Source organism: Vulpes vulpes, chromosome 2 (assembly GCF_048418805.1).
Source record: "Vulpes vulpes isolate BD-2025 chromosome 2, VulVul3, whole genome shotgun sequence".
Lineage (NCBI taxonomy): Eukaryota > Metazoa > Chordata > Mammalia > Carnivora > Canidae > Vulpes > Vulpes vulpes.
In genome coordinates this window covers 116,745,713-116,763,107 of record NC_132781.1, presented here as the reverse complement: position 1 = coordinate 116,763,107, position 17,395 = coordinate 116,745,713, and the positions used below count along the sequence as shown (strand labels likewise).

Here is a 17,395-nt window from a genome sequence, read left to right as displayed (position 1 = left end):
CCCGTGAAGCTCTCGGCTTGTCTGTAACTAAATCTCGGTGTTTGGTAACAGGTAAACATTGAGGCCAAAGTTCCTGTTACGTACCACTGCTCGTAGACACTGACAACGAGACGATGTTGCTGGGTGTGGGGATGCGCCCAAGAAGCGAGACAAGGGGAAACGCTTCTTCACAGGCTCACCCCAACACGTAAGACGGGGGGACTTGCGGATGCCTGGGGGAGCCAGAGTCGGGAGGGGCGGCGCCGACTCACCGGTACGAGTAAAGTGTGAACACCCCATCACGGCTGAGTCTGGCACCTCCACCGTAAGCACCACCCTTTTCTCGGATTTCTGTATGCAAGAATTTGGCAGTCATCAAACGTGCAAGGATCTTAAGACTGAAATGAATGATTAAAAAAAAAAGCACACGTTAAAAGCTGCAGGCCTGCCAGGGAAGTACCATACTTAACAAAGTAGTTACGCACTTGATGTCTTTCTGGCTTAGGATAAAACCAAGATGCACTATGGCCTCCCCTTTTCTAATGAACAAGAGAGAACAATCACGAGAACAACGTGAGGTGAATTTTCAAGGCAGGGTTGCGGGAAGAGGTGGTGAGAGGGACGTGGACGCCCCTTGACACTTCCGGGCTCCTCTGGCTATAGCACACAGGGACACCGAGACTCTGAGCAAGGGAAGAGGTGACTAAATTTTATCGCTCGGGCAAATGTATAAACCACCCTTTCTTTAGATCCCCCAGTGGTGTGGCCGTGTGTCTCCATTGAAACACGGAAAGCTCCTAAGGAGATTTCCGCAGGTGTACACACTCCGAGAGTGCACTTCTGAGTCCTACATTCAGATCAAGTGCAGCTATGGCCGATGCGCTGGGAGAGACGGATGGTTTCAGCAAGGACCTTCCAGGACTGAGCGGGGCCCTGCTCGCTCCCCACTGACTGGTCTCAGTCCAGCCGCCAACTGCAGGAGCCAACAGGTGTCCCCCGGAGATGGCGGGAGGTGGGGAGCCGCTCATATCTTGGGTTCACGGTGCCAGACCTGTGCAGGCGGGTGCCCCCCTCTCCAGCGGGGACTGGGGGCTGACCTCCCACTTATTTTTAAAGAAAGAAAACGAGTTCACTGCTGGAAAACTAATAAACTAAATAAACTAATAAAAACAAAGAAAGGGGAAAAAATACGGGTACTGCTACTGCCAGGGTCCTCCTTAGGACATGTCCGTGCTCTCAGCCTGTTCAACAAGGGAGCACATACCCCTGGTGCATGGAAACAAACTGGCCAAACAGCTGAGCGCCACCTGTGATTCTATCCTCACGGAAACCCCCAGAGCAGCCGTGGGGGCCGGGCCTGCATGCCCACCCCGGCCATCCCGCCCCTGGCCCCGCACCTGGCATGGTCCGGGTCTGTGAAAGGGGCCGTCCTAATGCACTCGCCCACGTAGTTCACTGGGAAGGGCAGCAGGAAGTGCGTCTTCGTCTGGCACGGTTTGAAGGTGGGGTCCTGAGGAGGACAGGTAGGCCATGTGGGTTCCTCCCGCAGGCCCCCCGGCCTTGCCCTCGCGGCAAAGGGCACGGTGACCGCGTCCTTCCACACAAGCTCTCTGGACAACGAAGCACTCAACCCTGACCCAGGGCTTTAGTGCGTGGTTTCTCGGTTTGAAACATTTCCTCCTACATGGTTTCCACCCGTAAGTGACTTGGTGACCTCATCTTTGCGTTTTTCTCCAGAAACATGTTACACTGCCATCTTCTGATGAACCAAACGGGAGCCCTCATGCACCGCAGCGGCGCAGGTAGAGGGTGTAGGGTGCCCAGCTGACAGCGAGGTGGGGAGCCCAAGGGCCCCGACAGGTGCAGGACGGGCTACAGCCCTGCCCGGAGGGGAGAGACCCTGGGGGGTGAGGCGCCTGATGGCAGGGCAGACAAGCCCGGACCTGCTCTCTCCAAGGTGACGGGGACCGTGTTAACTTACTGTGATCAGCTTCCTTAGGACTCGGGGGCCGCTCACGTGGGAGCTTACACTGGATCCACCGGGTGCAGGTTTCTGAAAGTAAAATGTTTCCAAGAGAGATGAGAAAAATCCCCAACTCCCCTTAAACGGATAAGATACAGTCTTGAAAACTCATAGCCAGTGACAAGTGTCGGGGCACATGTGCTTACGTGTTTTCAGTAACCCCGCTTTAAGCACATGACATTTCTGTACGGATTTCCAGATGGTCAGGGAGAGGCAGGAGCATGCCCCCTTCCTGGGGGCTCCAGCACTGGAAAGACAGGCCTGGTGGCCCTGCCACAGTCACGGGAGCAGGAATGCTCTGTAACACCCCTGCACTGTCCACCTCCCCCAGGAGAAGCTCCTTGACAGTTCTGCTGAGCCAGACTAAACCTGCTCGGCAGGGAACGGGACACCGAGTCAGTCCTGGGCCGTTCACACCAATGGTGCGGGTCTCAAACCCACTGTTCTTCCCCAGCAGGAAGTGTTTGCTCCAAGGCTCGAGTGACAAGGGCACACGGGGCCGAAGGCCAGCCTACCCAGTTTGAGTTCACTTCTTACCTCACCCTGCCATGCCGTGGGGACACCACAGACATCATACCCCCTACATGGGACCCTTGTGGGAATGAAAGGGGCCGACGGCCCTGTGGCCAGGGAGCAGGTCTCACCTCGACCACATATGGGCACACAGGCTCCTGTTCTTTTTTACTCCAACTGAGGCTTCTAATGAACTTTTCTACTGCTTTTTCTGCCAGAGACATCTGTTGAGGTGTAGCATTCATGGAGCACCTGTGCAAAAAAAAAAAAAAAAATCACAAATATGTCAGAAACCATTACTATAAAACATAAAACACTGTTTCACTCAGTATTTCGTAGAAGTAACACAAGGAAGTGACTACTACATCCATTTTGTATCAAATAATGTTCAAGGGGCCCCCAGGTGACTCAGCGGTGGAGCATCTGCCTTTGGCTCAGGGCGTGACCCTGGGGTCCAGGGATCGAGTCCCAAATCGGGCTCCCTGCATGGAGCCTGCTTCTCCCTCTCACAGAGCCTGTGTCTCTGTCTCTCTGTGTCTCAGGAATAGATAAAATCTTAAAAAAAAAAAAAAATAGCGTTCAAAAATATTAGAAGGAAAGAGTAGCCCAATGCAGACGTAACAGAGCCGTCTCCACAGTGCTTTCCCATGAGGTCAGGGCCAGAGCCGGGGGACGGCCACGCGGACGCCACAAGCACACCGTCGACGCTCGGCTCCGTGGACAGCCCAGGACCCAGGCAGGTCTGCCCACAGTGCCTTCGGACTCACACTCTGTCTGCAGGCAGAAAACCTACATTACCATCTAGGAGAGAAATCAACACCCTGAAATGTGAACTGGTCCTTAAAATGGGGAAGTGGCAGTTGCCAAAGACGTTTCAGGCTCCCAGAAATGTACTATTGGAAATTCCACAAAATCACAAATACTGTTCTCACGTACAAGTTACTGGACGGTACAGACTACCGACGGCATCTGTCTCTCCCTTCAGGCCGTAGCTCCTGAATTTATTGTAATTATTATTTTGTTTTGTTTTGTTTTTTTCTTTTTTTGAATTTATTGTAATTAATAGCAGGTGCCATCATATTACTGCTGACTACACGTGGGAGCCATCAACCACTTCTTGCACAAATCTGCCAAGTCGTGTCTTACAGAGGAGACAGAAGGTCTGAGTGCCCATGGGTGCAAGGGGGCCATGGCCCAGAAGTGGCAGCCAGGTGCCATGCCAGGAAGCCCTGGGAGACCCTCTACGAGGAACTACAAGCTAATCCACATCTGTGCCCCTGCTAGTGAGACACTCAAAGTACACTGTCAACCCCGTTACCATGTCATTCGTGCTCACCGGCCTGAGGGTGACTGTGTGTGACTCGTGTCATCAGGTAACTGCTCTCACGAGAAACTCTGCATCTTTACTCTGCTCTAAAGCATGCTAACCTTTCCCGTCTCATGCTTATAGAACACTAGCAAGGTAATACCTACTTTGCAGTTCTAGGATTGCAATAGCTTGCCTTCCCACCTGCCACATTTACTAAACTTAAAATATTTTTTTCCCATAAAAAAAAGGTTTCTTGATGATGGGGAACATCTGAAATCCAGAACAAATTCCATGACTGACCCCAAGCCCCAGACTCTCTCTCTGATTGAAGGTGAGTGTATGTAACTACATCTTCAAGTAAGAAGAATCTGAACACCGCACTCAGGGAACGGCGGGGGGAGGCGCTACCTCATGTTGTCCCGGTGTAACATGTGTTTCTGGATGTGCGGCAGCTTCCTCAGCACCGGCCCGAGGTCTGTCATCTCCGCGATCCTCTTCATCAACTTCACCTGAGCCGGAGAAACCGACACCTAGAGATGGACCCCCGGGCGGGGCGGCCACCACAGGCGCTCCTCCCTCCCGGTTGGGAATGTGACTGTGCCGGGATGGGATGCACCTGCCCGGCTCAGCTTGGGGACGGGAGGGCCGACGAGGGGGAATTAAAAGAACCTTTCCTATGAAATTTGGTTTTCTGGGGGTGTAAACAGTTTGTCACCAACTCTGGAAGACCTGGCTCCTCACCTGCTCCATCCCGCTGAAGGTCTCCTGTAGGTCCCCTGTGGGTGTCAGGGTCCTGCTCGCCCTGACGGACGCGTACAGGTGCCCTGAATCCGGGATCCCGTTGGACAGCTCTTGAGCGCACATCTTAACCAACACTCTGAAGTGTTCTTCTTCTTCAAAGCACGGGCTTTGTAAAAAGAAAAATGCGTTAAGTTCCTCAACACCCGCCCATAACCCCTTTCAATATCATGGAAAATTATAGTTTCCAAATGATTTAAGTACCCTCAGGAATTACAACTAAAATTAACCTCAGAAACCAACTACCACAGAGAAATGAGTAGAAACTGCTTTGACAACCCTTGAGCCCCAGAATTAGGTCTTTACTAACGGTTACCTGTTGAATATTTCACTCCATAGGTGCATCATGTCCGGAAGGTTCCTATCGAGGCAGAAAGATGAGAAAAGCATACCCTGAATCATGAAAGAAAGAAAAGTTATTTAAGAGGGGAAAAAAGGTGCTGGAGAACTCCCATGGAGCGCCCTGGGATACAGAAGCACCACGCTACCTGCTCGTACATGTCCAGATGCGCGTTGTCAGGCAGCACATGGGGCGACACGGTCATCCCCCCCGTTTTCAGCTCGATCTGCTGCGCTTGCTCCCTGTAGTCCAGAAGGCCACAGCCCAGCCTGTCGACAGCAAAGCACGGTTCCCCCAGCTGCCAGCACGGTCTTGGCCGCGTCCCCATCAGCCGCGAGCCGCCTACGGGTTGGCTGGGCCGCACCCTCTGCAGCCCCGCCCTCACACCCGAGCAACACTAGAGCACAGCTGTGCGTCCCACCGTCCGCCCCGTTCCAGGCGGACACAGCAGCTGCCCAGCGCTAACGGGACACTAAGCTCCACTGTGGCAGCACCAAGCTTTCTGGGGCTTCTGGTGGTCGCTACGTTTTCCTTTCTCTATGACATCCTGGCACAGACTTCCCCTGCCCAAATGCTCAGGTCAGAAAGGACATCCGGAGAGCAAGCCTTCCTGAGTTTCAGGAATAGCAGAAGTCCTCTCAGGTGGATGATGCTTTTTGGAGCAACATCCTATTCCCTGGGTAATAACTCAGGCCACAGCGCCATTCATGAGGTCCCCCTGGAACGGCCGTGCCGCCAAAGGACGAGCAGCAGGAGGCCTGGGGGAGGAGAACGTGGAAATGGCTGGAGGGGTATTCACACAGAACCCACATCCTCGGGCTCCCTCTCGGAGAAGGCTGTACACATGGGGGGCTCGGGGAGGCTGGTCCACTCGCTAGAGTCCCCCTGCCGTGCTGTCCTGGCACCTGGGTCCCCCGTGTTCCCACACGGATGCAGACAATGGCTTCCTAGAGTAGCAGCAGCTAGTTGGCTCCACAGAGGAGGGCACATGCCTCGACCCCGTGCCTACGTGGCACACTTGTTGACTTACATATGCTGATGATGCAACAATCATTATTCTCACCATTTTAAAAGGAACTAAATAGTTGACATAGATATGTCTAAGTATCACCATGTACTCTGGGCTTATAAACACTTTAAGTCCTTACATTTTAGTAAGAAAATACAGCTTTTGTAGAACGACCTCTCAACAAATATATCACATTTTACTCACACTTTAATAACACTATGGGTTTTCAAAATTGACATATGCTGAAAAGTGACTGCTGATGCACCAAAACAAAATAAATACCTATACAGAAAAATTCAGTAACAAAATACATAAGACGTGCTGACTGCACCAATATGTGTGTCCCATTACTTGGTGAGGACGCTGCAGAAGAGTGGCACGTAGGGCCGGAGCTCATTGGGGAGGGTGTGCAGGCTGGCAAACGCTCTGAAGTACACCACACCGTTGGTGGGCTGGGCACAGTACTGCACGGGGGTCTCGCCAGCTGCAGAGGCAAAAGGCAGACTTTTGAATCGCATGATCATTGTTTAGTATTTTTAAAATGCTGGTGCTTTTCAAGGGTATTTAAAATTTCCATCAGCAAAGACTACTGCCCATTCCTGGTGACCACTAAACAACTCACGCCTCTGGGAGGGCTGGGCAAGGAACGCTCTTCAGGCTCTGGAGCTGCCCTGGTGCTCGGGCAGGCCGGACCCTGCCTGTGCCCACCTGCAGCCCTCCATGCTGTCACAGTGGGCTGACAGCTCCCACTCTCTCACCCCTCCCAAATGCCACCCCCAAACCCGGGGTCTGAGGACCCACCGTGGCGGCCCCCATGGCCTCCGGAGTCCCAAGGCCCTCGGGGGCAGGTGCTGTGGGCTTAATTTTTTACAGCAGCGGTGGGTGCAGGGCATTTATGGACAACCCGTGGTCTACCTTCACTAATTCTTTTAATGAACACTTAATGAACCTCACTGATAAACCATAGCTAGGGGAAACTCAAACACGTTAGTAACCCCACTTTGCAGAGGCCTCACCCAGAAACAAAGATCTCATTCGTGCATGCACACTCATGCATCAGCGTGGTGAACGGAGGAGCCCTGTGAACCAGTGGGATGGCCCTGGTGGGAGTGCAGCAGGGTGTCAGGACTCCTCGGGCACAGCATGCCCAAGACGGACACCGGCACCCAACAGTGTGCTGCTGCCCCGCAGCATGTCTCGCACGCCTCCCCATGAGCAGCGATGCAGGGTGGGCCGGAAGGAGCTGGCAGGAGACCACACCATGGTCCTGCTGTGTGCTCGGGCTCCCTGCGTGGCTTGCCGCCTCTCCTGACGGGGTGAGGCTGGACCAGGGGCACGGAGGGTGCCGGCGGCCCTCGGGCTGCGCTCAGTACAGCCACCGGGTGATCAGGAGCCTCGTGGGACTGTGAAAGCAGCGCCCCATGAGCCCACTGCGAGGAACATCCCTGAGTAGGGAAGTCCACTGTCACGGCGCGGGAAATCCCACCTACACGAACCGTGAAGAGCAAGCCTATCAAGAGGGTGGTTGGATGTCTCATGGGAATCATTCACATGTGGCACCTCCTGCAGACACCGTGCCCAGGGACTGACCTGCCAGGGCTACCTCCAACTCCGTGAACGACATGGTGGGCTCGATGTCCGACACCTTCAGTGCTGGCAGACACGAGGTGTCCTGAGGTCTACTCTGCTGATCCTGTAGTTCTAAGCCTAGAACAAAGCGAGGTGATGAACACTCAGGATGGCCACTGGGAGGTCTGACACTGTCCGTCTGTCTGTCTGTCCCTGCTGCAGCCTTTCATCCTGACAGTCAGCCTGGCTGCACCACCAGCCCTGTGGTTTTACAGTTACCATGTTTCCCAGCAAGCCCTTTCCGAGGCCCAGTAACATGCTCAGGAGACTGCCCTTTCTCCTCTCAATCACTTAAGGGAACCACTTCACGGGGAGGAGGGTGGTGGTGGGCCAGAGTTTAACCCATTTCTCACTGGTGTGAAGCTCCAACTTTTGAACTTGTCTATTCTTATTTCATCTACACTAATTTCAGCACCATGCTTGTAATCACATAAATTTCACAAATTACGAATTCAAGCACACCTCCTTCTGGGCCTGAGCCCTCACGGATCTGGGGAGAGGGGGAGACCCGTCCTTCCTGGAGACACAACGGCCCAGCCCATCAGGGAGAGAACCAAGGCTCAGCGCATGCGCTGACAACAGCGCTGGATGGTACACGAGCAAAGACTCCAGTGAAGTTCTGTCAAACAAACGTGGCAGCTTCATTTCCCACGACAGTGTGAAGAGCTGGGCTGAGCTGCCTCTATGTCTGGCCCCCTGCGGTCCCCAGCACCTATCACCTCCAGGGGCCTTCAGGGTGGCCGGACACAGGGACCTGGCCTCTTGGGGCTGGCACACAGCACTCGCTGAGGGAGGCACTAAGGCGCAGGCTTCCTGCAAATTCCCACAGAATTCCCAGGCCCGCCCTCACCAGGCTGTTCCGTCGACCAACTAGGCTGACCCTGCCCCTCCTGCCCCTTGCACCCCTGGGCCTGTGTGCTGGACCTGAAAGCCTGCTTCCTGCCTCTCCCCTCACCTAGTCTGGGGAGTAGCTGGAGGGCCCACCCCTCATCCTGTCGGCAGCCACACCCTGACACCTGCTGCTCCTTTCCCAAAGCACCTGCAGGCACACAGCAATCTCTACCGGTGGCTTCTCCTCGGCCAGCAACATGCTCCCCATGGCAGAGGCTACAGCCCTTCACAACAGCATGTGACCCATTATACAGAGATGCCCCAAACTGGAGGACGGTTTAAAGTTAATTAACTTCCCATCCTCACTATGTTCATTGGTGGTCAGCTACAGATTAAACTTTGATTCACAGATTGCTCACACTAAAGTCCTCATTTAAGACTTACTGACCTGCAATACCCCCTTACATGCACTAGCACTATCTCCTACTTAATGGAACTCTGTGGTGATCTGTGAAGTAACATGCTTTTGTAAAATGAGCCTCCATCCACTCACATGTTGGGTGTGGACAAGAGCATAACTCTGTGGCCATGCCAACAATCTGACAACTCAGAGAATGTACGTTCTGTTGCTTAGACCTGGAATTATGTCCTGTGCTACAAAGGGCTTTCATCAAAAATGGAAAATGGGTGGGACTTCATCAAACTAAAGTTTCTGCACAGCAAAGGGAACCATCAACAAAATGATAGGTGATCTATGGAATGGAAGAAAATACGGCCAGCCTCATCTGTAAAGGGCTAACACCCAAAGATGTAACAGAACTTACACAGTTCAACACTAAAACGTTACAAATGGGCAGAGGACTTGAACACTTTCCTACAGAAGACATACAGATGGCCAACAAGAATATGAAGCGCTCCATAACAATCAACATAGGGAAATGCAAATCAAAACCATGATGAGGTCTCACCTCACACCCATCAGAATGGTTAAAGTCAAAAAGACAAGAAATAAGTGTTGGCAAGGATGCAGAGAAAGGGGGAGCCCTTGTGCACTGTTGGTGGGAATGCAAACTGTAGCCACTGTGGAGAACAGTATGGAAGCTGTTCAATCAAACACAGAACCACTACATTATCCAGCAATTCTGCTTCTGGGCATTTACCCAAAGAAAACAAAAACTCTAACTTGAAAAGGTATCTGTACCCCCATGTTCATTCCAGTGTTATTCACAAAAGCCAAAACATGAGTACAACCCTAAGTGTCCACCGATGGATACAGATGTGGTATATACGCAATGGATTATTATCCAGCTATAGAAAAGCAATGAAATCTTGTCATTTATGGCAATACAGAGGTCATTACACTAAGTAAAAGAAGTCAGAGAAAAACAAATACTCTATGAGCCCACTCACAAATGGCACCCGAAAAACCAAACACCAAGCTCACAGACATGGACAACAGATTGGTGGGTGCCAGAGGTTGGGGGCTGGGGTGGGAGGAATGGATGAAGGGGGTCAAAAGGTACAAACTTACGGATATAAGTCATGGGATGCAATGCACAGCATTGGTGACTCTGGGTAATAGTGCCGTGTTGCATATTTGAAAGTTGCTAAGAGTAGATCTCATGAGTTCCCAACACAAGAAAAATAAATTCCAACTGTGTGGTGACAGATGTCAACGAGGTGCATTGTGATCACTGAGCAATCTGCACAAATAGCCATTCATGGTGCTACACTCTTGAAACTCGTAACGTACCACTTACATCTCTACTTACTTACTTAAATCCACCTAATAGATTGTGCCCGAATAGAAATGCATCATCATGTGTTAAATGTATCAGAACAGTACTACAGTTGATCTTAACAAAAGGCCAAGAAGCAATCAATATCTCAATTTAAAAAAGCAAGTTGGCATTTGTCAACTGGCACACATGCAACAAAAGTGATTGTTATATTACTCACAATTAGCTATTAAATGTATGAATAGCTGTATGTCAAAACAAGAACTCTGAGACAGAGGGGGAGGTTACATGCTGAAATTAGCTCTGCCTTGATGAGATTAAATCATGAAATCTAGCATTACTCACTTCCTATCTAAAGCCAACAATACCATCCCTCACATAATCCCAGCCAACTACCACTCTGGAGAGGTAGGCGGTGTCTGTACGTTCTGTATACCTATTTTGGTAGACTCTGTTAATATAGAATTTACATATGACAAAATCCACAGTTGTAAAGATAATTCAATGAATTCTGACAAATGCATAAAGTAATGTAATCATCACGTGAAGACAGAACATTTCTATTCCCCAGAAAGTTCCCTCCTGGCTCCCTGCAAGTGACCCCCTGCCCTCACTTGCTTCTGTTAGGATGGTTTTACCACTTCTACAATTTCATGTAAATGGACTGAGTAGGTACTTTTGTGCCTGCTAACTCCCCAGCACAATGCTCTAGAGATTCCTCACTGTTGAGTGTACCAGGATTTTGCTCCTCTTTGTGTGGCTGAGCCATATTTCCCAGTACAGATATACCATGTTGATGGAAATACGGCTCCCCTGAAGTTTGTGTGGACATACACTTTCATTTCTTTTGGGCAAATACTCTGGAGCAGACCACTGGGCCTAACAGTTAAGTGTGTGTTTAGACAGTAAGAAATCATGTAGCTGACTCTGTCTTCACCCACACCTGCACCACACAGACACGGGCAGGACCTCATGACAAGGCCTTTATCCCTCACCGAGATTCACTTCTTCTTTTTATTTTTTCTGTTACTTTTTTTAAATAATAAATTTTTTATTGGTGTTCAATTTGCCAACATGCAGAATAACATCCAGTGCTCATCCCGTCAAGTGCCCCCTCAGTGCCCGTCACCCATTCACGCCCACCTCCCGCCTTCCTCCCCTTCCACCACCCCTAGTGAGATTCACTTCTTCCGAGCTCAAAATCATACAGTCTGCAGTGCTCACTTGGTGATTAACTATAACTACAGATTGCAACATAACAGATTTTAGTGGTATATTACAGCCCCTGGCAAGTACCAAGTACTTATAAAATCTGTAAAATGTAAGGCCTCCTTCCTACAACTTCTGCCTTTCCTGCTGAACTAGAGGATGAATCTCCTGAGAATAAAGGCAAACCCTGGCACTGAAGCCATCACACCCAGCACTGACCTTTGTCAGTGCCCAATAAATGTCTGTTAGTGGAAATGATACTTGCATCCAACTATACATTCCCTTTACAAAGTTCACTGGGTTTGGCTGAAGGCTAGGAGTTTGGATGAAAACATCTACCTTTCTCATAGATCTGCTGCTTGTCTTTCGGGGAAAGAGAGTTGACCTTCTGCTTTAGTTTTTCTGTCTCCATCTGTGCTTGTTTCTCCGGATACTTGTCATCAGGTGTCATTGACAAAGTCAGCTTGTGCGGATTATTCTGCAACAGACACAGCAACAAAGGCCAAACTGAAACAAGATCTCACTGGAGCCCAACATGCTGACCAGTTTCCAGCGCCACATGCTGGGGCAGGATATGCCCACCTGTTTTGAATAGTGAGGACAACAGAGCATCCGTCCCTCAAAGGCCGTCCTGAAGAAATCTCACGAGGTATGGGACACTCCAGCCACCACGCTCATCACAAAGTAACTATGTCAGTCACACATGCTGGGGTTCTCACTATTGGGATGCTTACTCTTATGGGTACTATGTCTAAACCCCAAAAGTATCAACATTCAACATTTTCTTTACACCTCACTTGTTCACATTTTAAATTATAAATCTTTCACTCTAAATTGAAAATAACAGAATAAAATAATGTAATCTTTATTGAATCTTCTTTAGTTTTAACCTCTCAAAAAGTTAGAACTAAATTCTTTATTCAGCATTTTGTAAATCAAGAGGATGAACTAGACATCCATTTAATGTAAAAGTATTAGGTGGTTTAATGTGCTTCTTTCTTCAACACATACACAGAGCTCATCTATTCGCAATATTACAGGGAGGAAAGAGAACCAGACTACAGCATAAACTTAATGCCAAGTAACTTTGAGGAACAGACAGATGGCAGGTCAAGTGCCAAACCTAAGCCAAAATGGCACACAGCACAACAGAGCTGCCATTCATACAGAACCAGTCTAATCTCTGTGGTAAAGCCTTGGAGGTGCTACTACATTCATGACAATCTACCAAGGCATACACACCAAGTACAAATGCCCCGAAGCAAATGCAAATAAATGAGCAAATCCTAAAAGAATTCATCAAGAAAACAGCCCAACAACCCAAATATCCACACATTTAGGTGATTGTTCTTGTATTCTCAAACAAACAAAAGTCAAGGTACTGATGGCTTCTTAGGTGAATTCTGCCAAACATTTAAAGAGTTAATACCTAAGTTCCTCAAACTATTCTAATAAAACAGAAAGGAAGGAAAGCTTCCAAATATATTCTATGAGGTCGGCATTACCCTGGTACCAAAACTGAAGACACTACAAAAAAAGAAAATGACAGGCTGGTATTTCTGATAAACCAAGATGCAAAAATCCTCAACACATTATCAGCAAACCACGTTCAACAATAACATTAAAGCGATCATTTGCTGGGGCTCTGGGTGGCTCAGTGGCTGGGCATCTGCCTTCGGCTCTGGTTGTGATCCTGGGGTCCTGGGATAGAGTCTTGCAATGGGCTCCCTGCAAGAAGCCTGCTTCTTCCTCTACCTATGTCTCTGCCTCTCTCTGTCTCTCATGAATAAATCAAATCTTTAAAAAAATAAAAATAAATAAAAACGATCATTTGCCAATAGGTACAGAAAAGCATTTGATAAAGTTTAACATCGTTTGTGATAAAAACTCTCAACAAAATGGGATTAAAGGGAATATACCTGAACAGAATAAGGGCCACATCTGGCAAACCAATAGCTGACATCATACTGAATGTGAAACTCTGAGCGCTTTTGCTCTAAAATCAAGAATGAGACAGGGAGTCCATTCTCACCACTTTTATTCAACACAGTTCTGGAAATTGTAGCTGTAGCCATCAGACAAGAAATAAAAAGACATCTAAATCAGTAAGGAAGAAGTGAAACTTCTCTAGGTAGAGAAGAGGCCACGTAAGAGAAGGTCAGAAGGGCAAAGATGCAGTTTGGGAGAGAAACAAACCATGGTTGTCCACAGCAGGGAGGAGGCAGGTGATGCAGAGAATGGTGAAAAACAGACTCTCACACTGGGGAGCTCACCAATAGGGAGAATGAATCCCTGTAACATATGCTTTTGGAAATGAGAGAGGCCGAATGTCATGAGTTCTTACACCCAATGGGACACAGAATCTGGAATCTAAAACATCGGCATCAGAGGGTGTTAGGAAGCAGAATTCCACCCTTAAAGAGACAGCACACCAAACAGCCTTGCAGATCTAGCATGGAACCAGCAGTTTCAGAAACGTCAGGGGCAGGCAGGAAGGAGAGTGATTTGCTCATCTCAAGAGTGTGGCCCAGAGACAGGGATCAAGGGGAGAGCCCCGCAGGAACAAGGGAGCTGGTAGGCATCACTTTCCTCTCCTACCCCCAGCATTAAACAATGGTCATCTGTGGGATCCAGAACTACACTGACACTCCTCACTTAACTGGCACCAAGCCACACCTCCTCTATGCTTCAGCGGATCTGTCACTACCAGTAGCACTCAGTCAGTGGCACTGTGGGCCCCTCCCCGTGAAGACTGCTACAAACCCTGCCAATACCACATCTCTGACCCATGCGTTTTGAGGGAAACTCAGTTCTGACGGCAGTGGGGGCAAGATCACTTCACAAGCAGACCACTGGATACTTTGTTAAAATGTGCCCCACTCCTGCTGGGAAACAAATACTGTCCACAACAAACAAAGAGAGCCTGGAGAGAAAACTGAAGGAAAAAGAAGCCAGGACACAACAGCAAGGCATACGCAGCACCCATAGGAGACACTCCCTGAAGTTCCAGGCCCTGGGGAACAGGAGACAGTACACTGCAGGGCACTTCAAGATCTCTTCTTCCTAAGGCCACTACCGTTAAGAGCAAGAGAGATAGCTGACTTCCCTAACACATGGACACAGACACAGAGTTGACAAAATGAGATGGATGAATAAGTCCCAAATGAAAGGAAAAGACCAAACCACAGTGAGAGACTAAGTAATAAGGTTTAAGTAGTATGCCTGGTTGAGAATTTAAAGTAATGATCACAAAAGTACTCACTGGACTTGAAAAAGAGTAGAGGACCTCAGTGAGACCCTTAACAGAGAGATGAAAAGAACCAGAGATGAAGAACACAATAAATTAAAAAAAATACAACTGATGGAATGAATAGGCTAGAAGTAGTACAGGAACAAATTAGTGACCTGGAAGACAAAATAATGAAAAGGAATCAAGATGAACACATGAGAAGAAAAGAAAAACTATGCAAATTTGAGAACTCCCATCAAGCAGAATAACATTCGTGTTACAAAATGAGAGACAGAAAAGGAGACAGAATATTTATTTGAAAAACTCATAACTGAAAACTCCCTTAACCTGGGGAAAGAAGCAGATGATAGATCCAGGAGCCACAGAGGTGGCCCCAAATATTCAACCTAAGGAGGTCCACACCAAGACAAACAGTAATTAAAATGGTAGTACTGATAAGAAAAAAAAAAATCTCAAAAGCAGGAAGAGAAAAGAAGACATTACATAGGGAACAAACACTAAGGCTACGAGTGAATTTTTTAGCAGGACCAAGCCCAAGGGGAGTAGCATGACATATTCAAAGTGCTGAAAGGGGAAAATGTGCAGCCAGGAATACATTATCCAGCATGGCTATCATTCAGAATAGAAGACATCACGAGTTTCTCAGGCAAACAAAAACTGTAAGAGTTCATTCATGACCACTAAACTCATCCTATAAGAAATATTAAAGAGGACCCTGAGTGGAAAAGAAAGACCATAAGTGAGATTAAAAACACAAAAGCAGTAAAAATAAGTATTTCTGCAAAAATCGGTCCAGGGATTCATAAAATAAAAGGATGTAAAATATGACACTGCATACTTAAAATGTGAGGGAGAGAGAGGTAAAGAATGCTACAGTAAGTAGCTGGTAAACTTAATATAGACTCCTAGATGGAGATGTTATATACAAACAATGGTAACCACAAATCCAAAACTAGTAATAGATTTGAAAAAATAAAAAGAAAGGAATCCACTAAAGAAAAGTAAACTATGACAGCATGAGAAGACAGAGACCATCTAAAGAAACAACCACAAAACAAACAAACTAGCAATAAGTACATATCTATCAATAATTACTTTGAATAAATGGACTCCAATCAAAAGACATGGGGTGATAGAATGGATAAAGAAACAAGACCCACTTATATGCTGCCTACAAGAAACTTCTTTCAGACTTAAAGACACCTGCAGATTGAAAGTGAAGGGATAGAAAAACATTTATTATGTAAATGGAAGTGAAAACAAACCCCGGGTAAGCAGCACTTCCATTGGATAAAACAGATTTTTTTTTTTTTTTGATAAAACAGATTTTAAAACAAAGCCTGTAATAAGAGACAAAGAAGGGCACTACATCATAATGAAGGGGATAATCCAACAAGAAGATATAATAGTTGTAAATATTTTTGCGCCAATATGGGAGCACTCAAATACATAATACAGTTAATAACAAATATAAATAGACAGTAATACAATAATAGTAGGGGATGTTTAACATTCCACATACATCAATGAAAACATCATCAAAACAGGAAATCAACAAGGAAACAGTGGCTTTGAATGACTCACTAGACCAGATGGGTTGAACATACTCAGAACACTTCATCCTAAAACAGAAGTACATACATTCTTTTCAAGTGCGCAAGGAACATTCTCCAGGATAGATCAGATATTAGGCCACAAAACAAGTCTTAACAAGCTCAAAAAAAAAAAAAAAAAAAATTCCTATACCACAATCAAGTGGGATTTACTCCAGGAATGCACGGGAGGCTCGATATTTGCGAAGCAATCAGTGTGATACATCGCATCAATAACAGAAAGGACAAAAACTGTATGATCAATTTAATAGATGTAGAAAAAGCATTTGACATGCATCTTTTCTGATGACAACACTATGAAACTAGAAATCAATCACAAGAAAAAATCTGGAAAGAGCACAAACACACAGAGATGAAGTAACATGCAACTACACAATAAATCAGTTGACCAGGAAAGATAAAAAATGCATGGAAACAAATGAAAATGAAAACACAATAGTACAAAATCTTTGGAATGCAGCAAAAGCAGTTCTAAGAGGGCAGTTTCTAGCAATACAGGCCTCCCTCAAACAAGAAAACCTCAAACAACTCAACCTTATACCTATAGGAGTCAGAAAAACAACAGAACCCAAAATCAGCAGAAGGGAGGAAATAATAAAGATTAGACCAGAAATAAATGAGATAGAAACTAAAAAAGATCAATGAAACCAGGAACTAGTTCTTTGAAAAGATCAACAACATTGATAAACCACTAGCCAGGCTCATATTAACAAAGAAAAAAAAAAAGACCCAAATAAACAAAAATCACTAATGAAAGAGAACTAACAACTAACACCACAAAAATACAAACTGTAACAGAATACTATTAACACCTACATGCCAACAATTCCAAAACTTAAGGTATATTAATATACATTAATATTCTGAGAGGCATATAACCTCCCAAAACTAAAGCAGGAAGAAACAGAAAGTTTAACAGACTAATTACTAGCAACGAAATGGAATCAGTAATCAAAAATCTCCCAATAAGCCAAAGTCCCGGACCAGATGGCTTCACAGGCAATTCTACCAAAGATTTAGAAAACAGTTAATTCCTGTTCTTCTCAAACTATTTCAAAACACAGATGAGGAACAAAAACTTCCAAATTTATTCCATAAAGCCAGGATCACCCTGATACCCAAATCAGATAAAGACACCACATAAAAAGAACTA

At 47.0% G+C, this 17,395-nt stretch overlaps 1 protein-coding gene across 2 annotated transcripts in view; it reads right to left on the bottom strand.

Moving 5' to 3' along the window:
- The window catches only part of PITRM1 (pitrilysin metallopeptidase 1), a 42,918-nt gene that overhangs the window by 1,663 nt on the left and 23,860 nt on the right, over positions 1-17,395 (bottom strand). For both annotated transcript variants that reach the window (XM_072749642.1, XM_072749643.1), the window contains exons 14-24: positions 11,719-11,857; positions 7,562-7,678; positions 6,323-6,455; positions 5,111-5,231; positions 4,939-5,015; positions 4,566-4,731; positions 4,233-4,333; positions 2,647-2,767; positions 1,961-2,032; positions 1,377-1,489; positions 252-377 (exon numbers count right to left, since the gene is read on the bottom strand). In XM_072749642.1, the coding sequence (XP_072605743.1) occupies positions 252-377; positions 1,377-1,489; positions 1,961-2,032; positions 2,647-2,767; positions 4,233-4,333; positions 4,566-4,731; positions 4,939-5,015; positions 5,111-5,231; positions 6,323-6,455; positions 7,562-7,678; positions 11,719-11,857 (1,286 nt within the window). The remainder of the gene's footprint in view (positions 1-251; positions 378-1,376; positions 1,490-1,960; positions 2,033-2,646; positions 2,768-4,232; positions 4,334-4,565; positions 4,732-4,938; positions 5,016-5,110; positions 5,232-6,322; positions 6,456-7,561; positions 7,679-11,718; positions 11,858-17,395) is intronic.